Below are 24063 nucleotides of genomic sequence, written 5' to 3'. Positions count from 1 at the left end.
ATTATTGAGGATAGTTATAATAGTTGTGCAAATTCTGTGACTCAAATCAGCTGGGTGTTATTAGTCCTAGCTGATTGCCTTTTTCCTTTGAGAAAAGGTCACATTTTCCTGATTCTTTGTATATTGCCGTGTTGTGAATGGCTGTCATGGATACCAAGTTGTAGAGACTGTATTCTGTTATTTTTCTCAGATGAGGTTTCTTTTATTTTAGTAGGCAGTTAACTCGGGTTGGACCTGAACCTCAAAATGTTTGTTGGGCAGAAGATCCAATCTCAGGTCAGATCTTCTGTCTTTAGCTGATCTGCTATGACTCTAGTCAATGCCTGTGTGGTTTAGGGGTGACCCAGAGATGTGGGCAGACAGAATTTGGGGATCTCCTGTCTCAGTTGAGAGCAACCCAGAAGGGGAAGAACCAGTCTTCTGGATTCCCAAGGCATAAAGGCTGTGGTTTTTCTACCAGTAACCTCACCACTTAGCTTGACCCCAGAATAAAAACAGCAAAAACGGAGCACTCATGCCATGGAACTCCCTCTCAGTGCAGACTTTTCCTGGGGATATGACTCTACCTGTTCACTCTTCAGTGACTTTACTATGACCAGGCTTTATAGCTCTTATTTGTGGGAAACTGAACTGGTAGGGCCCAAGTAAGGCCCTAAGTAGTGGAATTGGAAGTCTAAGTAAATGTATTTTAAAAACCTCATAATCCCTAGTTTAATGCTCAGTGGTGTATAGAGAGGAATGAGATAGCTACTCATCCAAACAGAACCTGACTCCCTTAGTCTGTATGCATGAGCCAGAGACAGACAGAGGGCAGGGATTAAAATCAGCTCTTAGGTTAAGGTGTGAGGATGAGTCTGTGTTGTTACATTGATCAACTAAATGGTATGTAGCAACCCGTATGTGAGAACAGGTTTGGAAGGATTTTCTTGAAAACATGCTCCTTCTGGATGGACCGAGGGGATCACAGTCTAGTCCAGCGTCATTTGTTTCAAGTCTTCTTGTGATATCTAAACCGAGTTCTGAAACTCAGCTTTCTCCTCATAAATAAACGCCCCTGCTGAGTCTGGAACTAGAGGAACATCTTACAACTAGAAAAGTTATCTTCCTTTGGTACTAAGTGGATATGAAGAAGCACTGGAAACTGCTTCCTCGAGTCAGCAGTCTGCCCTGGGCACCCTGCTCGCCGTCTGTGAGTGTACCAAAGTGGGCCCTGTTGCTGGTGCTGAGCAGTGTCTGCAGCTACTCGCTGGGGCAACCAAGTAGGTCAAGGTGGCTGTGGCGTGGCTGCTGCTTGCTGGAGAATGCTGAACCCTCGGCCCCACACACCCTCAACCGTACGTGAAGGCCCCACGGAGTCGCACATGGACTGTGGGGGCAAGGAGAGCGGCATGACCCTGCAGGCGCGTCTGCTGTGGCTGTGTGAGCAGACAGTCTAGCTCTGATCCGCACACCTCCTCGTTCACCGTCAGCATCCACGCAGTGGCATCAGGTCCATTCGCTGCAGCCTCTTATGAGGCCGGGGTTCTTCCTTGACAGTGAGTTGAGTTTTAAGCTGAGACAGGCAGTAAGCCCAGGCGTGTTCAGGGTAAGGTCTGATGCGGCTGTTGTCATCGGGCACCCACCTGAGGCCAGATGCTTTTTACAGACAGGAACTCTGCCTTTTCCCATCTCTGGGATAGATATGGTAGGTCAGGAGGGCCTCTGTCCTTCTAAAGTGCGTCTGCTCAATACACGAGCAGAGCTGCTCATGTGGGCTGGCCTGCTGGAGGTGAGGGAGTGGTGACGAGGGACAGAGTGGATGCAGGTGCTGGGTGCTCTAGAAGGCCATCCAGCTGGGAGGGGGTCAGTTTGATGCTGGCCTGACAGATGGTGGCTTTAGGAAAGGGATCTGTATAACACACATGCCCTGCTCACACATATACACATCTATCCTTCACACGACCCGCCTCTGGCTCTGAGGGGAAGTTAAAGACAAACACCGAAACTGAGTAAGAGGGAACTGCAGGTTATGTGGCCGCTGAAAACCCTTGGGAGTCTTCGATGTGAATGATATTTTGATTTCAAATAGCATTTAAAAGGCAAGCAAGGCTCCCAGTCATGAAACTTGTGTCTCTTGGGAGGCAAGTCCATCTAGACCAGGGCTTCAAGCTCAGGAGGACCTACCACGATGGAGCCTGGCCTCCTCACCTCTGGAAGGGAAGACTGGGCGCTGCGCGTCTGCTTGATGGCTTCCTCATAGCGGGGAGGGTCTTTCGTCTTGGGGACTGGATTCCCAAACAGAGAGTGCTGGACCACAAACTGCTGGGGCGGAGGGGGCGAGCCGGGCTGCGGCAGACAGAGGAGGAACCAGTTAGCTGGGCTTGGGCAGTAGTCTGTCCCCGACTGGGGGTGCCGGCGGACGGGGCCACCTTCACTGTGCTGACCGCTAAGCTGCCCTGGAGTAAGTGCACCCCAGGACTTTGGTCTCCCCCCTCACCCTGCCACCCCGTTAATGCCGACGCTCACCCGTACAGGCCCGAAGGCCTGGACTCTGGATGAACCTGTGCCCTGTGCGCACTGTCGCTGCCCAGGGGGCTGGGTTACCTTGTTGGGAGGGCTGGGGCCGTTCTGCAGGGAGGGCAGCGGGGTGCTTCGGGGCTGAAGGACGCTGTTGTTCGCCTTGTTGATAAAGGGCTGCTGCACCGCTGGAGCAGGTGGTCTCTGATAGGGCAGAACTGTACTGGATGCCGAGCTGGTGAAAACCTGTCATGAATAAATATTTGTTCGTCAGTTTGTCCTTTTGCTTTACCTTATAAAGAAAACCGTGTTTTAGAACAAGGCTTAGCAAATCTTTTCTGTGTAAGCCACAAAATGTACAGTTTAGGGTTTGGGGGGCTGTGTGGCCCCCATCATAACTGCTTTGCCCTGGCCTGCGGCCCAAATGCAGCCTGGATGAGACATCAAATGGGGAGGGGCGCAGCACAGCTTGTTCACAGACAGAGGTGGGCTGGATGCGGCCCACTGGCCCCGGTTCCTCAGCATCTGTGGTCCGTCTTGGACGGCAGCGTGTTGTGGGTAGGATTTTCCTCATCTCCTCTCGTGGCTCTTTAGCTCATAACCACCAGGCCCACCTCTCTCTTCCAATCATGCTCCCAGGTGCCAAAGCCACACTTGTCACATTTACACACATCCATTTGGAACATCTTGAATTTAATATGTTCCAAATTAAACCTTCCCCCTTTTCCCACTGCCCCCAGCCTCTGAGGGAAAGTAATTGTTGGTTTTGCCTTTGACACTTAATGGAGGTAAATGGAGCCATCAGTCTGCTCTGCTTTCTGCCCTCAGCGCTCACACATCTCAGACACGCCTCCTGGGCTGGGCCCTGTGGTCTGCTGTCCTGATCCAGGTCCTCACTGTCCATCACTAGAAAACTGCCTCTGTGGTCCAGCTGCGCCTCCCTGCCTGTCAACCCACCTCGACGACGAGTCTCCACACACACATGCACACGTGCCCGCCATCGTGTCCCTCCTACACTCACTGGCTCTCCTGCCCTTGGGCAAAATCTAATCTTTGGCTGGTGGCCCGCCCTTCTTGCTACCAGGCCCCCTTTCCTTCCTAACTGAGAGGCCACAGTCAGTTTTCCACAATTCTTGAACATTTCTCCAAATCACTGCAAAGCCCCATTTAAAGTCTGCCCCCTTCTGAGCAGCTCTCTTCTGCTCAGTTAGGCAGAGGTGAGAATTTCTTCCTGTGGAATTACGAAGTTTGTTGTTTAACTCCTCATCAAGAGCCAAAGGTTTTAGGGCCTTTTGCAAATGTATGGCTAAAATGTTATTTTGTAGCTGTATTTCACAGAACAACTGGTTTGCTCATAAGTATACTTTATACTATTGGTGTTCTGAGAGAGAAAAACTTACCCTCTATTTTTGTATTTCTTGGGGCTTCCCTAGTGGCGCAGACTGTAAAGAATCCACTTGTGTGAGTGTGTATCCTTCTAAATAGTACAGCTTTTCTGGGTGATGAGGTCTATAGCTATACTTTCTTATCTGTCTGTATACTCTTTTTCTATCTCTTCCTTAAAAGAAAACTTCAGTCCTACCATCTGAACATTTGCTAAGCTTCTCACTGCATTAGACTGTTATTTGAGTAACTCCTTGCTCACTGCACTCCTCAGAGGATATTCCAAGAGAGCAGGTGTGTTAACGTGACAGTCGCTGTCCCAAGAGGTCACTTCTGTCTGTTCCTCCGGTTGACTTAGCCCACAGAGTCCACAGCACTCTGGGCACATCACAGGTACACCTAATTATCTAGGCTCTTTTATGCTAAAGATTAAAACTCAGAGACTAATCATTCTCCAGGTTTAAAATAGTAAGACCTATTTTCGAGGACTTAATATTTTTCTGGCAAGGAGATGTGCACATAGCTCCCCCTACTGGATAAGAGGGAGTCTGGGTGACACTTGGGACTGTTCAGCAGAACTCTTAGAGAATTCCTGTAGAGGACAGAGGCCTAGGTCAGCGGCATCACTTTAAAGATGGGGAACCAATACTCAAGAGTCCTGCATAAGGCACAGCACAGAGGAAGTGGTGAGCTAGAATGGCAGCCAGACATAGGCTGCCTGGCTCTTACTGTCTGAGAAGGCAGACTCTTAAAAATATGTAAAGATCTTGCTCAAGATAAACATTTCAAAAACAGTCTTTTTCATCTTCAGGACACTTTTTCATCTTCAGGACACTTTTCCCCTACAAAATGATTATTTTGAAAAGAAACTTGAAAACCGTAGAAAATTCTTTATATGAAGATTGAAAAACTAGTTTGGAAACTTGGAAGAGGAGCTTAACTGCTAAGATGAGCGATCTTTCAGATAGCAGCCTAATGCCGTCTGACCTGAGGCTCACCCGGTGGGAGATGCAGCATAGAAAAGAACAGGAGCTCCCCACGGAAGAGGCGCCTATAAAGATGCTCACTAAATGCTGAGCGGATGGTAATATGTAATAGAGTCTGTCACTGCCAGCGTCACCCACCTTTCTGGCCTGCTGAGGCTGACCGAGCGTGCGTGCTGGGAAGGCGTCTTGCTTCTGAGGCGCCGCCTGGGCCAGGCCTGAGGACAGGGTGGCTGCTGCTATCTGAGGCTGCGTCTGGAGTCCTGTTTGTGGTGGAGTCTAGGAGGAAAGAAAAACCAACTCAAATGTCCAAATCAAGGTTAGAATGAAGAGTTTAGATGTGGAATAACTGGTCACATGGGGCTCACATCTGAAAAAAAAAAAGGTAAAATGTTTATACACACTTCAATTCATTGGTACATAAATTTGAACCCTAACTTGAAACCAGAGAGTTAAACACCAGACCAGTTACTTTCATGCTTTTACTGTTTCATAAGTGGCTGAGATTTTCATCTGAAAGTTTGTGGAAAGTCAAAAGAACTGACAGCAGTTCCATACATAATAGGTCAGGTGTAGTAACTTTAGCAGCAGCAAGGAAATCTGTGAGGCCAGACTGTCCAAATTCCTACTTCTGAGCTGCAGCGTCTATGCTCCCCAGGGGGACAGCCAGCCATGTGCTGGGTACTCAGAGGCCTAGAATAAAACGCAATTCCTTTTCCTCAAACATCACCTCTCATGGAAGATTTGGACAGGAAAATGAATGCTTAGAAAAGCTATATTATACAGCGGACTTTCAGTTTCACAGACACTCTAAAGATTAAACAGGGGAGCCAGAATTTCAGCACACACCCAGGGCCCTTGGGTCGTGCCTTCTCACCCTGGCGTGGGGGACAAGACTGCTCCTCTCTGGGCGGTCAGGGTAGGGGAGCAGGACTCCAGATGGTTTCTGTGGATTGCGGCCCACCTTTTGTTGAAAAAACCTTCCAAAGTCAAGTTGTACACAATGGCTTCAGGTAATGGTTGGCCTCAAAGGAAACTTCATGCTCACCAGTGTTTTATCCTCTGTCAATACCAGGCTCACTCCTGAGTCTGTGCTCACATTCTCCTTAGTTTCAGCATCTTCACCTTAGTGGTGCCTTTCAGGAACTACACTTAGGAGGCAGAGAGTGGACGTGAGAGCAGGAGCCCTGCAGTCAGAAGGCCTCGACTGCCGGCTCTGACCTTGGACAAACTATTCAACCTTTCAGGGCTTCGCTTTCCTTTCTAGAAGGGGCTTTCTCACTTGGGTCTTCTAGGGAAAGGGAAGATTAAATGAAGCATGCCACCTAAAGTGTTATACTTGGTGCTGTGCCTCGAACCCAAGAAGTACCCAGTGACAGTCACTGCCATCATTATGAGAATGGCACTGGTATTCAAACATGTCTCCACATGCCACACTGTGTTCATTAAGGGTGAAAGGCAGCAGGAAGGAAAGGCACTCGTTTGATTTTACTCTGAAAACTGTGCTAGCTGTCCACATCCGCGAACAACCCCCGACACATGCATGCGGTTCCTGCCACCTGGCAGCCTGACTGGGATGCATGTATGAAGCAGCTCGGGTCTGTGCTCACCACGAGCCGTTTCTGGGTCAGGCAGGCTGTAAGGCAAGGAGTTAGAAGACATGCTTCACACCTGGAGCTGGAGGCTGCCTGCAGGGAGCTGCACTGAGGTCACACTGGAGCCCTGGATGGACACAGGGAGCAGCAGCTGTGCAGTTTGCGTGGTCAGTAAAGCCTGCGGCTGAGCAACCCCGGCGGGCGGCTGGCCCTGGGAACTCACGTAAAACTGTGGGACGAGGCTCGGTGGCTCGGCCGGGGCCACAGGCACCTCTTGCTTGATCACTATGGCCTTTTTGGCAACAAGGGACTGGCCGGCCACTGGGCCGGGGCCATCGGGGAGCGGGGCCTCGTCCTTGGTGGCGGAAGCAGTGGGGCCCCGCGTCTGGTCGGCCTTGGAGACCGAAGGGGCAGGGGTGCTGGCCGGGGGCGGGGGCTCCAGGGGCCGCTGCTGCTGCTGCCCTCGCTTCTCCACCTCCAGCTGCATCTTCAGAACTTCCACAAGCTTCTGCTCCTGCTCCAGTTTCCGCTTCAGCTCCTCGATCTGCTTCTCCTTCTCCTGGAGCTTGCGGTCCTTCTCGGCTGCGTCCAGCTCCAGGGTGGACAGCGTGCTGCTGGTGGGGCTGAGGCTGTCCTCAGTGCTGGTTGCCCGCAGGGGCGACGAGCACAGGAACTGCGATGGGGACATCATGGTCATGATCTCGGTGAATGTATCAGCCATGCTCGTGTCCTCAGCACTGAGGCTGGACTGTTCGGAAGGTGCGGGTGAGATGGGCAGTGGGGAGCTACCGCTGTCCACGTGGGCCACGCTGCTGCTGCTGGCGGGGGGCAGCTCTGCCTTGAAAGTGGAGCCTGAGCTGGTCACAGAGTTCTGTCGTGTTGTCACTGGCAGGGCCACGGTGACTTCGGGGTTGCTGGGGACGACGGCGGGTGTGGGCACGGCTGTGACGCCACTGGCAGCAGGGCCGCTGCTGTTCACTTCCTGGTAGGGTTTTAGGCGTTCAATGAGGTCCAGTTTGGTGCCTGACACAGGGAGACCCCTTAACTTCAGCTCTGTCTTCAGCTCCGATACCTGGAAGTACAAATCAATCAGATCGCTTTTTTTGGTGTTACGACCCTCTGACAAATCTATAGCACACCTGTGTGCTGGAAAAGGTGCCTACATCTGTCAGACAGCTCTGTATGACTGCGTGTAAGTGTGACAGTTTGTTTTTTTTTTAAACACACAAAAACACAGAATTATAGACATAAAGGACCTGAAAGGCCAGTGACAAAGCAAGGGTTATTAGAGGCTAATTCCTTTGCTACCTCAAAAGATTTACTACCAGAAATGATAACAGTTACATTTACTGTGTAACTGCCATGGGCCAGACAGTGCCAGAAGTACTTTACTCTTTCAGTTAACCTTCACATGAGGTGTAGATATTATTATTCCTGTTTTACAGATGGGGAGAGAGGGTATGTCACTGGTCCAAGCTATCATAGATAACAGAAGGCTGTGTAGGGGTGGAACCCAGTAAAGAGGGTCCTGGAGATGGTGTTCTTAACTGTTACATCTTCCTCTTCTCCCAAACTTCGCAACAAGCAGGGATGAAGGTGCTTGCTCATGGCATCTGCTCAATAAATGGAAATTTATTACTGGTCATTTTAAAGGAAACTTAATGGATGTAAAAAGAAAGTACTTCTGTAATGGTTATCCTTGTGCTGGTAGAGTTGAAGGCCTATTAGAAACTGCCTACATCTGCTGGACAGATCTGGCATAGTTTACAGTTCTGTGGTTCTTACGGGTGAATAAACCCCACTTGCAATGATCACCTTTAGATCATCCAAGCTCGATGGCAGAGGTCCTGGCTTTCTCACAGGAGCAGGTGTATTCTGTCTTGGTGTGTTAGATGTGGTAGTGTTCAAAGCTGGATTCCCACTGTTGTTGTTCTTGTCATTGAGTGGCCTTCAAAAGAAAAAGAAAATCAGATTTTCTAATAAAATGATTTCTGGGGTTGACATTGCTCCTGTTAACAATCTGTGAACTTACAAAGAGAAAACTACCCGGTCATGGGTTGGCTGACTCAATATGGAAGAGATGTCAGTCAAATTAGACCCCATTCAAAATCCCTGCAGGTTTTGTCTGTCTGCTTGGTAAAAATTTAGAAGATGATTCAGAGCTTTATATAGAAATGCAAAGGACCAAAACCGGCCACGGCATCTTTAAAGAAGAAAAGCAAAGCTGGAAGCATCATACTACCAGACAGCAAAATTTATTACAGAGCCAGTTACGAAGATGCTGCTGATGCAAGGACAGGACAACAAATGGGAGAGGTCAGAAAATCCAGACACAGATGCTGCGTACAAGGACAAAGGTGACACGGCAGTGTGGTGGGCAAGGGTGGGCCCTCCATCAGCGGCAACGGGCCAAACTGGATGGTCAGTCACGTGAGAAGAACAGGGCTCGTGATCAGCCCCTACCTCACGCCATCCCCAAACCTAAATGTGAACTGGAAAACAAACTTTGAGAAGAAAACTTAGCCTAGTATCTTCATAGCTTTTGATAAGCAAAGATTTCTTAGGACAGAAAAAGCACTCAGGGTTAAAAACCAAGCCCCAGGAGAAGATGTTTGTCATAACATACTTCTGACAAATGCCTCATCTAGAATACACACAGAAGTCTTGCAAATTATTGACAGTAAGAAAAAGAAAAACCTAATGGGAAAATCGTGACCAAACACAGCACAAATGGTCAATAAATATATGAACGAATGCTTAACCTCATCAGGTATGAGGAAAATGAAAACCACAGCAAAACAGCACTGCACACCCAGCAGAGCTGCTGCTGTAACATGCAAGACTGACACCACCGAGTACTTGGAACAACCACAGCCCGCATACACAACTGGGAGAAGCAGAGTTAGTACGACTGTTTTGGAGAACAGTTTCATAGTATCTACTAAAGAAACACCATACCCATCTGATCCAACAACTCCATTTCTAGATCAACACCTGACAAAGCCACACGTATGTGAACCAAGAGATGCAGCTTAGGAGATTTACTATGGCATAATTCATCAGAGCCCCAGCTGGAAGCAACCAGCTGTCCCATCAAGAGGATGCTGGGTGGATGAACCATGAAGTAGCAAGAACAAGAATTAACTGCTGCTGTTTGCACGAATAAAGATATGACTCACAAACACGTTGAGCAAAACTAATCCATGGATTCCAATCAGGGAAGTCACTAAGGGGGGATGTGAGCCAATGACAATGGAGCTGACAGTGTTCCTCTTCTTGATGTAGCAGTGCGCTTTGGCATTGGTTTTCACTTATAATTTATGGACTTCTCTAACTTATACTACATTTTTAAAAGCTTATTTAAAAAGTGTTGGTGAATCTGTTATACTTTCGTAATAATCCCCCTAAACTTTTCATGTTGAAGCCAGGTCCTTCCAATGCCTTCTGGCTGTGATACGCTTGGCAACAATGGCATTTTCTTTTCTGGTTGGTTGATACTCATTAGAGAAAGGTGCATGTGGTCACTGACGCTCTACAACCAATTCCATTGCAGCCTCAGGCTTAACTGTCAGTATAAGCTTTGGTACTGAAGCTTGGTACCGAAAAGATGCTGAATTCCATGTCCTGAAACAGGGATCTGAGGTGACGGGGTCTCTGGGGTGAGGTCCATGGCTGGATGAACTTTCTCAAATAAGTTTTTAAGAAGCCTGTGTTTGAAGCCAGTGCTGGCCTTGTCAACCGCTAACTCTTGACTTGCATCTGAGGCTTTTTAAACCTGCCTGGATTATGATGAAATTAAGTACTTGAAGTATTTGATATGAAGTATTTTGAAGTTTGGATGAAATGACAAATATTTAAAAATATATCACTATTCTTTCTAAGAGTCAACTTTTAAAAACCGTATTTTCAAATTATGAAATCATTTTAATCACTGTTTCTCAGCCTTATGTTCATTACTCTCCCCCAGAAAAGCTCTCTAGATAATTTTTCTAATCACTCTCTCTGAAATTTTAATACCATAGATGTACTACATTCTCATTCATGTACATAGGTCTGTGCTTTATTACATAAAAACTGTAAAATGCCTCCAACTTTTGCTCCTTTGTGAATGATATCTTCTCCTTGAGAATGCATAATTTAAATTTTTAAAAATTAATGTATCTTTGGCTGTGCTGGGTCTTCACTGATGCACATGTGCTTCCTCCAGGTGAAGTGGGGGCTCCTCACTGGGGTACTTTCTTGTTGCAGAGCACAGGCTCTAAAGCAAGCGGGCTCAGTAGTAGTGGCGCGCAGGCTAGCTGCCCCACGGCATGCGAGATCTCAGTTCCCACTCAGGGATCGAACCTGCGTCCCCTGCCTGGCAGGTGGATTCTTAATCACTGGACCACTGGGGAAGTCCCCATGGTTTAAATTAATTATTTTATTCATGCTGAGATTCTATAATACTCATTAATATGATTAACAGTATAGTGTTTAATTCAGTTTTTAAAACAACAAAAATAAATTGGTTTATTTTTTTCCCAAATCAACAGAGGGGAAAAAGAGAGAGGAGGAGGGTGGATACCTGATGAATGTAATCACTGCGTAGTTGAGGATCCTGAGGTCCAGACACCTGCTGGGACCCTTCCCTTCTGTCAGTAAGTGGCCATGTGGGAACTAAAGCCCCATGTCTCCAGGCTCCTGCTCCTCCCAAGATACCAAAGGGCTTTGTTATCAGTAAAGTTCCACCGCTGTGGGCCCTACACAACTCCCACATTTGGTTTCTTATACTGAATTTTGGTAAAAGGAAACAATGTGTTTGAAAACATCTCCATTCTTAGGATCTGGAGATTAAACAAAACTGGTGTTCCATTTCCATCCGGTGAAATAAACACAGAAATGACAGCTCCTTCCTCCTCTGAGTTCTTGGGTCTTTTTGGATGACGCTTTCTTGGGGCAGGTGGCTTGGTGACTTCAGTGGCAGGAGTGTTTGAGGAGGAGGGAACTAAAGCCTTCATAGAAAGACAAAGAACTTTCGCATTTGGGTGCCCCCCCAACCCCAGCCAGATGTTTTCTTCCCATCTGCAAAGCTGGCCCCACACAATTTCTTACATTACAGAAAGGATTATTTCATGGCTAGACACCCCCCTTTTACTGGCTCCTCAGTTACCAGTTCCCTCATCAGGGCTTGGGGGCAGTCCTGTCGGCCCCTCTGAGAGTCGCTGTGAGGAGGGTGCTGCTGAGCACGCGGCCGGGGCACCGAGAGCACCCCTGCTGTCCTCCTCCCTCATGGGGTCCCGCGGTGGCAGGCCGGGGGCCGCCTCCCCGGGCCTGGATGAAGCTGTAAAGCAGCAGTGCTTTGTCTTTGATGCTCGTCCAGTTCTCTGGCCTTCCCTGGGTCCCTTCCAATGTCAACAGCTCTCTCGGGCCTGCCTCCTCTTAAAATAAAAACATGCTACAAACACTCTTTTCTTCCTTCATCTCTGTTGCCCTGATGTTTCAGATTTAAGCACTTCACAGGAAGGTCTGAATGACTAATAGGTCTAATCTTCCTCAAGATATTTGGGTCTTCAAAGAAAAAAGTGAATTGATAATTCTTAGCATATGAGGAGACTATTTCTTACAGAGAAGCTTTTTAGTAAGCCTTAATCCTTTTCTACTCCTAGAAATTACGGGCTCTCCATGGAGGAAGGCTTAGCCTACGTGTAGAAAACATAGGCTTCTACAGATCACATGATCATAAATTGAGTGGTTGGATCAGAGTATAATTTTTTCCTTGTCATGAGATTTTGGATCTTTTTCTAGAGTTTATTTTCTCCAGTTGACTGTAAATACTTCCTTTTTCCTGAAAAGTGAATGAAATGAAGGACAGAGACTGTATTTTTATCTGTTTTCCAGAACAGTGTTCTGAGGATGTGTAACCAGTGATTTCCTCTAGTACATAATCAAAATTAGCTGTGGGTGTCCTGCTGTGAGAATTCAGTTTCAGAAACTATCAGGACTCACTCCCTCTGTCCTTCCTGCTTGGGCTCAAACTTTGGGCACATGTTCCTTCTTCATAGTTGTTGGTCACTGAGACCTTTTATCGTCTTTTGGGACTCCTGCCACCTGCTCCTTCCTTCCCATTCTCAGTGTCCCTTCTTATTCTTGTATCTGCTTTATTGCCAAGCTTCTAACTGGCTTTCCTACTTGCAGACTCCCCTCCAACACTGGCACCACACTGTTCCTTCTTGCATTTTGATTTTACATTGTCACCATGGTCTTCTGAAACATCCACCATATCAAGATTAAAGTCTTCCCCCCCAAAAAAGTCTTCCCAACTTCACATTTCTCTAGACATTGGCTCTGCTCAAATCTGCCTTCTGCTTTAAAAATTAGTCATATATGTTACTCAGGCCATTTTTCTCATCATGCAATATAAACAGGCATTGTTTGCTCTAACGTCATCTGTATTTGTACTCAGACCATTCCTCTTGGTTTGGAAGGGTCCTTCCCAAGTTTCAGGCCCTTTCCCTCCTGCCTTTTCCATAAAACTTCTCTTGACCGCTCCAGCATTTATGCTCAACTGTCTTTTTTAATTTAAAGTGCTTATACCAGGTTTACACTTCTTTTGCTTTTCTCATTGCATCTAATATTCAAGTAAATAAACAGGCAAATCTTTCCTGGATGAGTAAATGTGAAAAGTTGTTTCTAACTTGAAAAGTTCAGAACCTGTTATAGAGGACAAAAAGTGAACTGGAATGCAGACTTTTCTCACTATGTGGACTTCTGACACTATGAGCTTCGATGACAACAGAATGAAAACAATCGCTGAGCACAAATAAATCATAGCATCCCATCTTCAGACACTAAGGGCTGCTCACAAAAACCACAGTGAACCCAGTTTACGAAGCCGTACTTGAGTGGCGCGGGCAGGATGGTCTGGTAGTTGTAGTGCTGCTGTTGCTGGCTGAGGATCTGCAGCTGCAGGAAGAGCTGCTGCTGCTGGAGCAGCCGGGCGTAGTTGGAGTCCATGTGCGGCTCACTCCTCTCCCCCTTCTGATCTGGCGGGATGTACTGGTGGTACTTCAGCTTCTTCACCCGGGGCTTGGGGTCTTTGCACTTTTTGCTGCGGTGTTTGTCGTTTGGATTCTTGGGATGGCTTTGCTATTTTCGAGAAAAAGAACACTTTAAGAGAAAGCAGTCTATTCTACTGTGTGTATATCTGATTTGAAAAGAAAAAGTAACGCACCTTGAAAATCGGGATTGCCTCTCTGGAAAGCAATATACTAAACACATTTCAGGAGCTGTGAGAACGTTCGTGTGCTCCTAAGAACTTCTGCTGCGTTGTTCCCTTAGACTAAGGGCAAGATGCTCAGTTCTGCATCATCTATGCAAGTTCAACAAACATTTACTTTGGTTCCTGTGTAGACACTGTCTACTGCTTACATATTATTACCTCCTTGTGAAAAAACAGGCTTCACACTAAACATACAATAGGGAAATGATTAAGTATATTTCACTTAATCACAAATATAACTTAAATCTTTTATATTCTGTAAATATTTTGTGATCATTAAAATCTATGGTGAATATATAAAAGCAGAAAAGTGCTTCTAACTGAGAATAAAGCAGAATATAAAGCTACCAATTTCCATGGCAAATACACACAAAAAATGCTGAGTGATATGAACATGAATTTAAAACTTTTTTTCCAAAACATTACATTTTTATTTTGAAAAATGGGGTGTGAGACCCTGTCTTATGGTTAAGAATCAGATGTCTCTTCTGGGTTTTCATCTCCTTCATTTATAAGTTATCAGATCACTTTCTACTTTTTAATATTCATATTGTAAGATAAATTCATCTTTTTAAAGAATGGTCCACAAGAACACAAAACAAGGTATAGGAAACTGTTTCTGAGAGGCTTTAGGTACAAAGACACAATGGGGGTTGCGGGACAAGGATGCAAGAGCTGATTTTATTGGCTCAGTTGCACAGACACTCTGGAATTTGTGGCTCCGATACTAAGTGATGGAATAGGGTGAAATACACTGATCTGTGCCCTGAAGGCACGGACACCTGGCCACACAGAGGAACCAGCCTGGAGTAGCAAGAGCCTTCTCTCCAGGAAGACCAAGGACAAACAGGTCCTGGGGACAGAGGGGAGTGAGGAACACACCCAGGCTAACTGCCTCCAAGGAGGAGCACTGCAGCTAAGTGAGAGGGAAGGACGAAGGCCAGACAGGGATTCAGAGACAGGGTCCTGACCTTGTTATAGCCTCCTTTCTTTGGGCCTTGGTATCCTCACCTGAAAGGTGCTGAAAGGCTAAGCTAGCTCTCCGAGGTCCTTTTTTAGTTCTAAAAGTTTGGGATCTATGTTCTGCTCATTTTGGCAAAAGCCACATCTGAAATGATTAAACTATTCCTCAGGTTATAACTCCCCCTCCTTTATCTAGCAGTTCTAAATCCACATTAAAAAACTATTTTGACCAAGTAAAATGCAGGAACAGTGCCATAAATCTGCAGCTTCTCTGAAGAACAAACCAAGCTGTATCAGGCCAAATCTACTAAAAAACAAACAAAAAAAAGGTATTTTCTTCTTGAAAACCTTTAACCTGTCACATAATATATCTCCAATACTGCTGAATTTGACCTTGTGTATAGACGTTTGAAATCACATTACCATTACAGACATCTGTGTGTGAGAATCATGAATCCCAAGTGCTAAAGTCTCTCTCTTTGTTTCTTCCCCATGAGTTTTATCTTACTGGCCTGGGTGGAAGCTGAATTGGGAACTGTTGATAAAATGACTTCTAAACTCTTTCTGCGCTGCTGCAGTTGTTTTATACAGACTGAATTTTATTCTGTTCTTCTGTGACCATCAAACGAGAGGTCATTTGTTAAAGGTGGAGGTTTCAGTTATGAAAGCTGGGGTGAGCCAGTCCTTCTGAGGTTTTGTTTTCAAGGCTTGACTAAAAGGCAGGCTCTGGACACAGCCTCTGTCCTCCGTGCTCAGGGCTAGAGACCACAGTTGAAGGTGACGTCGCTGAGGGTTGCACGCATGTAGGGTACCTACCTTCACCAGTGCTGGCCCAGGCTTCGCTGAGGATGTAGTGCTTGGGGGGAGGACGGGTGCTGTGGACCGTGGCGGGGGCTGATCTGCAGTAGGAGTTTTCAAGAATTCAGGAACTGCTGGGGACACTGGAGTAAACTGGTGGAAAAGGCAGAAAGGAGACAAGTCTGTGAAATCATTAACAGTGAAAACAGAAAAGCTAGAAAAGAAACAGAAAAATACAGTATTATGTCTGAGACCTAGATGGTGGAATAACTTGCTTTACATCCATTGAGCCAACGATTTAGTCTTTGCCCTGACAACGAAAAGCTAAAGCTAAATAAGGCTGGATTCACAAAACTCTAGTGTTTTCTCAGAACTATGGTCAGAACCACCATTTTTTGGCAGAAAGAAAGTCCCAAACTCATAAAAATTATCAAAACAGGACACGGTACTCAAAAGGCTTTTTTGCCCTATAGGTCACACTAATCTGGGCTACTTCAGACGTGATGCTTAGTCGTCGTTACTGGCCCATGACTCCCCTTGATCTCACCCTAGGTGCACTGTCAGGCAGCCTCTGGTAAGAAAGCTTCCGCTTCTGGTAGGTCAGATCCATGCACGTGTCCTTAAAGGTGCTAGACAGCTTCTGTTCCCGTTTCCAAACCTGATTAGTGCTCTTGTGAACCACCGCCTCCCAGTTCTTGCAACAGAAGAAAATCTGAAGAATATATACTAATAGGACTGACCTGTGCATTGACAGTCCCCTCACACTTAGAGCAAGAAGTGAATTTGTTGCCTAGGCCAAATTCAGCAATTACTGAATCTCACTTTGGGGTCATATATTAATAAAGGAAGCCATCAGCAGCCCCAAAAAACTATTCCCACCAGCAATCTTCTGTAAGTACAGTGTAAGTATTCATTTACTGGAAAGAGAGAGTACTGTTATAATAAATCAGTTAAATGTTGCATATTGATTACTACTTGGACCTTGCCTTAAGAGAAAATGTCTTTATCATTTCTATTTCCCTGAACAACTCTCAAATTCGTAACAACAATCAAAATCAGTTCTCTTGTTGAAGTATTCGGGTTTAAAAATAGCAAATTGTATTTTCCCTCCTTAAAATAAATGACCTGAAAACTCAGAGGGCTATTAGCAGCAAGAAATATGAAGCTTGGCACATACTGCCTCATCTGATGTGAAGTTGCTCAGTCATGTCTGACTCTCTGCAATCTCATGGACTGTGTAGCCTGCTAGGCTCTTCTGTCCATGGAATTCTCTAGGCAGGAATACTGGCGTGGGTTGCCATTCCCTTCTTCAGGGGATCTTCCCAACCCAGGGATCACACCCAAGTCTCCTGCGTCTCCTGCATTGCAGGCAGATTCTTTACTGTCTGGCACATACTAGTTACTCAATAAATATTTGTTTAATGGGTGAATGGAAGTTCCTGGTGGCGTTACTCATGCTGGGTCACTCCAGGCCCGAAGAGCCTGGGAGATGTGGGTGGGTGCAGCCAGGTGTCCGTGCCCGTGTCACTTCTCTCCCTGAACTGTGTTTTCACTTTGTCATTGATTTTCATTTATAAGTAACTATTAGTTAACAGTAAATGTTGACGATACAAGACAACTTTTTAAAGGTGGCCACACTCAATTTCATTTTCAAACAGAAATGAAGGGACTCCTCCATGAGTCTTGACACCTATGTTCCAGGGTGACTTCTGTCCCCAGAGAGCCCTGAGATGGCTGGCTCCTCAGTGAACCTCTGACGTGCAGTGAATGATGATGACCTGCTGATCCCTGCTTTATAGAATGTAGCTTTATGTCACCTATTTCTCTTTCATGTCCTTTTTTTTGTTATTTTGGAAACGCGAATACATATCTTTGGGTCAGTTTTCACACAGGGGAAGAACATTCTTTGGCTATTAAATAACTGGCATATGAAGCAGAACCAGATATTTGAATTTTGAAATATATATATATATATATAGATTTCCTTGCAGATAAATTCTACTAACCTAGTAAGCTGTTTTGCCAGTCTAGCCCCTATTGACTGATATGACAGTAATGATTTATTAGACAACAGTCTTAATAAATGTGGTATCAACTGTAATATTTATGAAAAGGTATGGCCTCTATTTCTAGACCTCGTCTGATTGACTTCCGCCTTAGTGCTCCCATCTTTTAGCTTTTTTGGCATTTTAGTTTGACTCTGCTATCTAGAAAACCACAGACTCCCTCCTGCATAACTCAACTGAGATAAACTGACTGTTAATTTTACCTAAAGGGAAGATAAATTCTGGTTAAAAAGGGAGAAATATCTAAATGCTTCTTTACATATTGCTGGTCTTTTTTATGTGCCTTAGAAAGGAAACCTCCACCTCCCCTACGCTCCCATCTTCCTTCATATATCTAGATTTTGGAATTCCAGTGGCTAGAATTACCCCCAAAGTCTCAATATTACGATTTTTGAAATGAAAGTATTCCAAAAAGGACTAAAAGAATATCCAAGGCATAGAGGATACCACACTTATTTTGTTCCACAGTAAATTGAGCAATATGTTAAAATCTTAATGCTTCATCGACATCAAGATCTAAATTCACCTTACGGACTATTAAAAATTTAATCTCAAAATGATTGAGAATCTTCTCTCCAAAAAAAAAAAAAAAAGTTGCAAACTTTGCCTTGTTTTATTGGATCTGATACACTGTTCTTTTCACAACTTCTGGTCTCGTGACAATGGTTGTAATTTTAACAAGAAATATCAGGAAAACATTATTTTTTAATGATGGATATTTACACTCTACATAAAACTCAAAAGAAAGCACTTCAAATATTAAAGACTGGAGAAGGAAATGGCAACCCACTCCAGTATTCTTGCCTGGAAAATCCCATGGACGGAGAAGCCTGGTGGGCTACAGTCCATGGGGTCGCAAAGAGTTGGACTCGACTGAGTGACTTCACTTTCTTTCTCATATTAGAAATCACTATAGAAAAGTTTGCTACAAAAGAAAAAAGTAAGTTCAGAGCAAGTGTTTAAGCTGATTAGAGTTTTATGATGTTTCAGGTATCTGCACTGGCTCCTTCTGAAAAGACGATACACTTGCCAAAGACCAATCATTTGTCTCTGGTGAGTTCCTTTTTCATTAGAATTTCTTTATACAATCTGGAGAGGTAGAAACTAGATATTTAAAAACAAAAGTGTTTTGTACTGTAGACTTTAAATCTACAATAAAAGTGTTTGCAACTTAGGATGTAGCAGAGATCTTAAGAGGACAATATGCAAATAAGAGATTCAACATGCAATTATTCTTTAAATTTAAAGCCTCAGATAAAATGAGTCAAATACAAATCAAAAATATATGCTTTGTATATTTACCAGATGGATAGTTTATGTAAAATTCCAGCTTTGTTAAAACAGATCACCTTACACTGACCCCTTGTTTCTGTATTACATAGCTGTAAGTTTAAGCATGTCATTTGTAGAAAAAATAGCTGAACATTAAAATCCACTGGCATGGTAGCTTGAGGACGTTCGGGTGGTGCTTGAATACCTGGTAGTAGTGAGGACTGACATGCGTCACTCATTTTAAAAATCTATTATTTTTAAAAATAATGGTAAAATATATGTAAGATAAAATTTACCAATTAAACCATTTTAAAGGATGTAACTGTATGTCATTAAATACATCCACACTGCTCTGCACCCATCACTACTATTCGTTTTCAGAACTTTTTCATCATCCCTAACTGAAACTCTGTGCTCATTCAACAACAATATTCCATTCTCCCCTCTCCCCAGCAACCACCATCTACTTTCTATATGTATAAATTTAACTACATTTAGAGTGGAATCATACATCTTTCTTTTTGTGGATGGCTTATTTCACTTAGTATAGTGTCCTCAAGATTAATCCATTTTGTAGCTTGTCAGAATTTCCTTCTTTTTTAAAAATTTATTTATTTCTTTTAATTGGGGGCTAATTACTTTACAATATTGTAGTGGTTCTTGCCATACATTGACATGAATCAGCCATGGAGAATTTCCTTCTTTTTAAGGCTGAGTAATACTCCACTGTATGTATACCACATTTTGTTTATCCATTCATTTGTTGATGGACACATGGGTTACTTCTAATGCTGCTAGGAGCATGGGTGTACAAACTGATGTTCAAATCACTGCTTTAGTTCTTTTGGCCATATACCCATAAATGAAATTGCTGATAAGGTAATTTTGTTTTTAACTTTTTGAGAAACTGCCATACCATTTTCTATAGCAATATGTACCATTTATTTCACAATTCCACCAACAGTGAACAAGGGTTCTAATTTTTCCACATCCTTGCTGACAACCTGTTAATTTCTGTTCGTTTTGATATTTGCTATTCTAATAGTATGAGGCATTGTGGTTTTGAGTTGAATCTCTAGCCATTAGTGTTGTTGAATATCATTTCATTTGTTAGTCTTTATATATCCTCTTTGAAGAAATGTTTATGCAAGTCCTTTGCCCATTTAAAAATCAGTTTTTTCCCCCTGTTATTTGTGAGAGTTCTTTACATATTCTGAATATTAGCCCCTTACTGGATACATGATTTGCAGATTTTTTTTCTCTCATGCTGTGGGTTGCTTTTCACTCTGTTGATAGTGTGCTTTGATGCAGGTTTTAATTTTGATGAAGCCTAATTATCTATTTATTCTTTTGTTGCCTGGTGTCATATTTAAGAAATCATAGTCAAATTCAGTGTCATGAGGCTTTCTCCTATTCCTCCCCCTCTCCTCAGAGATTTTAACAGTTCTAGCTCTTATGTTCTGGAGAAGGAAATGGCAACCCACTCCAGTGTTCTTGCCTGGAGAATCCCAAGGACGGGGGAGCCTGGTGGGCTGCCATCTATGGGGTCACACAGAATCGGACACGACTGAAGCGACTTAGCAGCAGCAGCAGCAGCTCTTATGTTCAGGTCTTTGATCATTTTGAGTTAATCTTCATATATGGTGTTAGGTAAGGATCCAACTTCACTCTTTTGCATGTGGACATCCAGTTTTCTTAACATTGTTTGTTGAAAAGACTGTCCTGTTTCCTTGAGACTGGGTGACCTTGACACTTGATCTTAAAATCATTTGACCATATATGTGAAGACTTACTTCTGGGTTTTCGATGCTGTTCCATTGGTCTATGTGTCTCTTTATGCCTAAACCACACTGTTTTGTGATTGGGATTTTTATAGGCATTGTACTGAATCCATGGATTGCTTTTCAGTAGTACTGACATCAGCACAATGTTAAATTTTCTAATCCATAAGCATGTCTTTACACTTGTGTGTTTGGTTGACTTTTTGCAGTGATTCCTTTCTCATTTCCTATAGATAAACATCCTATAGATATTTTCTTTGTTGTTACCATGTGAATTACACGTAACATCCTAAAGCCATGACATCTAACTTATATTGATACCAATCTCAGTTATATACAAGAACTACTTTTATAGATACATATCCTATAGATATTTTCTTTGTTGTTACCATGTGAATTACACATAACATCCTAAAGCCATGACATCTAACTTATATTGATACCAATCTCAGTTATATACAAGAACTACTTTTATAGCCACACCTCCCCACTTTGTATTGTCACAAATTACATCATTATATATTATGCAGTTATTAACAGATTTATAATTTTTTGTGCATCTGTTGCTTAAATTGCTTAAATCCCATAGAAAATAAAAAGTGGAGTTATATACAGAAATTATAATAACACTATTCCTTATATTTGTCCATGTATTTACTTTTTACCAAAGAACTTCATGTTTCTGAATGGCTTTGAGTTAACTGTCTAGCATCCGTTCATTTCAACTTAAGGACTCTCTAGCATTTCTTACACGGCAAGTGTAATGATAATGAACTCCTTTGATATTTGTCTGGCTTTGTTGTTTTAATTTCTCACTCAGTTATGAAGGACAGTTTGGCTGATATAGAGTTCTTGGTTGACAAATTTTGTTTCAGCACTTAAATATATCATCCAAATATGTCTTCTGGCCTGCAGTGTTCTTCTGAGAAATCCACTTATATTTTTACTGGGGAATTTCCTCTTATATGCAACAAGTGACTTTTCTTGCTGCTTTTAAGATTCTGCCTTTGACTTTTGATAGTTTGATTATATAACGTGTCTCAGCATGCAACCCACTCCAGTACTCTTGCCTGGAAAATCCCATGGACGGAGGAGCCTGGTAAGCTGCAGTCCATGAGGTCGCTAAGAGTCGGACACGACTGAGCGACTTCACTTTCACTTTTCACTCTCATGCATTGGAGAAGGAAATGGCAACCCACTCCAGTGTTCTTGCCTGGAGAATCCCAGGGTTGGGGGAGCCTGGTGAGCTGCCGTCTATGGGGTCGCACAGAGTCGGACACGACTGAAGCGACTTAGCAGCAGCAGCAGTATGAATCTCTTTGGGTTTATTCTCTTTGGAGTTCATTGAGCTTCTTGGGTTCATAAGTCCATTTCTTGCCTCAAATTTGCAAAGTTTTGGGCCATCATTCTTAAATTAATTTCTCTGCCATAATGCCCCAATGGATCAGCTTGATGGTATCTCACATGTCCCTTAGGCTCTGTTTACTTTTTTCATTCTCTTTATCCTTAGACTCCATAATTTCAAATGATCTGTCTTCAAGCTTGCTGTCTGAGTCTGCTATTGAACCCTCTGATGGACTTTTCAGTTAGTGTATTTTTCAGCTCCATGAATTTTTAAAAACAATTTTTGTTGATATTTTCATTTTGTTCATATATTGTTTCCCTGATCTCTTTCAGTTCATTGCTTGTGTTTTCCTTTAGCTTTTTGAGCATGTTTAAGACAGTTATTTAAAGTCTTTGTTTAGGAAGTCTGACATGTTTCTTCAGGGATAGTTTCTAGAGATTATTTTGTTGCTTTGAATGGGCTATATTTCCGTTGCTTTGTATGCCTGTTTTTTTCTTTTGGTTTCATCTTTGGTTTAAAATTGGGCATGAGAAAAAACATCCACCTCTCCCAGTCTTTGCAGACAGTTGTTGAAGACCTTAACTAATTTTATGGGCCTCGCATGTCTTCATTTCCCAGAGTCTCATCATGACTTCTCTGGGCATTAAGAGTTCTATTGTATTCCCTCAGTTTGGAACATCCCCTGGAGAAGGAAATGGCAACTCATTCCTTTGCCTGGGAAATTACAAGGACAGAGGAGCCTAGTGGGCTACTGTCCACGGGGTCACAAAGAATCTGACAAGGCTGAGCAACTAACACTTTCATTGCATTCTTTGATCTGTAATCTGCTGCCCTCAGGTGTCTGTGGGTCTGCGGTTACTCTACAGTTTTCACATGATAATGGCTCCTGCCACTACCTTCTATAGCTTCTGCTAGCCTGAGATCCAAACTACGCACTTCAGAAACTAGTTCCTCAACTAGCCCACAACAGGCCAGAATACTGCTAACAAGTTCTGCTCCATACCTTCCATCCTGAGGGAGGGAACTGGGTACTGGGCGACTTCCTCTGTGCCGTGTTAAGGGTGGGAAAGGATGAGTGAAAACACCATGGCATGTTCTATGTTTCTGATGTGGCTTTTTCTTAATTGGGTGTTTGGTTGATGTAGATCTCTGACTGGTTTCCAGAGCTCTATACAATCATTTTAGCCTGTGGTTTACTTACTGCATCTGTGAGAGAATGAGGGCCTGGACCTTGCTTTGTTGATGTGTATTATCTTTCACAGTGAGATAGTGGTAAGTATGCAGATACTTGTGTAATAATCTCAGTGTGAATCTATTCATTTAGTATTTCTGATTTTTTATAGTTCAATTATAACTAATGCTATTAATAATTATAAAGTAGAACCACATAGCAGAAGAGTGATTAGTCAGAGGACCAACTATTCTAATCATTAATGAATTTGTTACTTTTGGTGGTAACTTCATAACAATTTCATATACTTTAGGATCAACTTTGGAAAACCTAGAGCCAATGTCCACTTTTTAAAAATACAGTCCTCTTTATAAAGTTGTCACATATTATTTATTATATTCTACAGAATCACGTGGAATGTCTATTACAACCTTGGTGTGACCATGTTGGTGATTCACAAGTTAGTTAAAGTACCTCTTAGGGGGTCAGAATGTGAAAGTATAATAAATAATAAAATTACTGTTATTCATTTTTGGTATCTGAACTATGTGAGATTGTATAGTAGACAAAAAAATGTTATGTATGTACTTCTTAGGCAATAGAAATAATAGTTGTCACTATCAATCATAACGGGATAACACAGGATGATGTGCTGGAAAAGTATCACACTGTTGGCCTAATTAGAACTAAGTCATTAGTTCAAATCCTATACAGGCCAGACAGATGCTTTTTCATGACATCTGCCCCAGATAATACATGCGAAGTAAGTTGTTCAGTGCCTGAACGACACTTAGGCGCTCAGCAAACGTTGGCCATTATTTTTATCATCTCAATTATATTCAATAAAGATTTATTAATAAACGAGAAAGGCCTATTCTGCATAATGCACTATTTTAGGCACTTTCCTGTTGGTCACAGAACTGAGTCAAGAACTGGGATGGAAAACAATTTC

At 43.5% G+C, this 24063-nt stretch overlaps 1 protein-coding gene across 18 annotated transcripts in view; it reads right to left on the bottom strand.

Moving 5' to 3' along the window:
• Positions 1–24063, bottom strand: part of MRTFB (myocardin related transcription factor B) — a 223829-nt gene that overhangs the window by 9360 nt on the left and 190406 nt on the right. For 9 of the 18 annotated variants that reach the window (XM_061401154.1, XM_061401159.1, XM_061401158.1 and 6 more), the window contains 7 exons: positions 15495–15629; positions 13335–13582; positions 8273–8405; positions 6534–7529; positions 5004–5141; positions 2584–2742; positions 2164–2325 (listed from right to left, as the gene is read on the bottom strand). In XM_061401154.1, coding sequence (XP_061257138.1) covers positions 2164–2325; positions 2584–2742; positions 5004–5141; positions 6534–7529; positions 8273–8405; positions 13335–13582; positions 15495–15629 — 1971 coding nt within the window. The remainder of the gene's footprint in view (positions 1–2163; positions 2326–2583; positions 2743–5003; positions 5142–6533; positions 7530–8272; positions 8406–13334; positions 13583–15494; positions 15630–24063) is intronic. The other 9 variants (XM_061401165.1, XM_061401162.1, XM_061401163.1 and 6 more) reach the window with 3 other exon arrangements.

This window comes from Bos javanicus, chromosome 25 (genome assembly GCF_032452875.1).
Source record: "Bos javanicus breed banteng chromosome 25, ARS-OSU_banteng_1.0, whole genome shotgun sequence".
In the NCBI taxonomy this organism is placed as follows: Eukaryota; Metazoa; Chordata; class Mammalia; order Artiodactyla; family Bovidae; genus Bos; species Bos javanicus.
The sequence above is the reverse complement of the archived record's forward strand: the minus strand, read 5'-3'. Positions and strand labels throughout refer to the sequence as shown.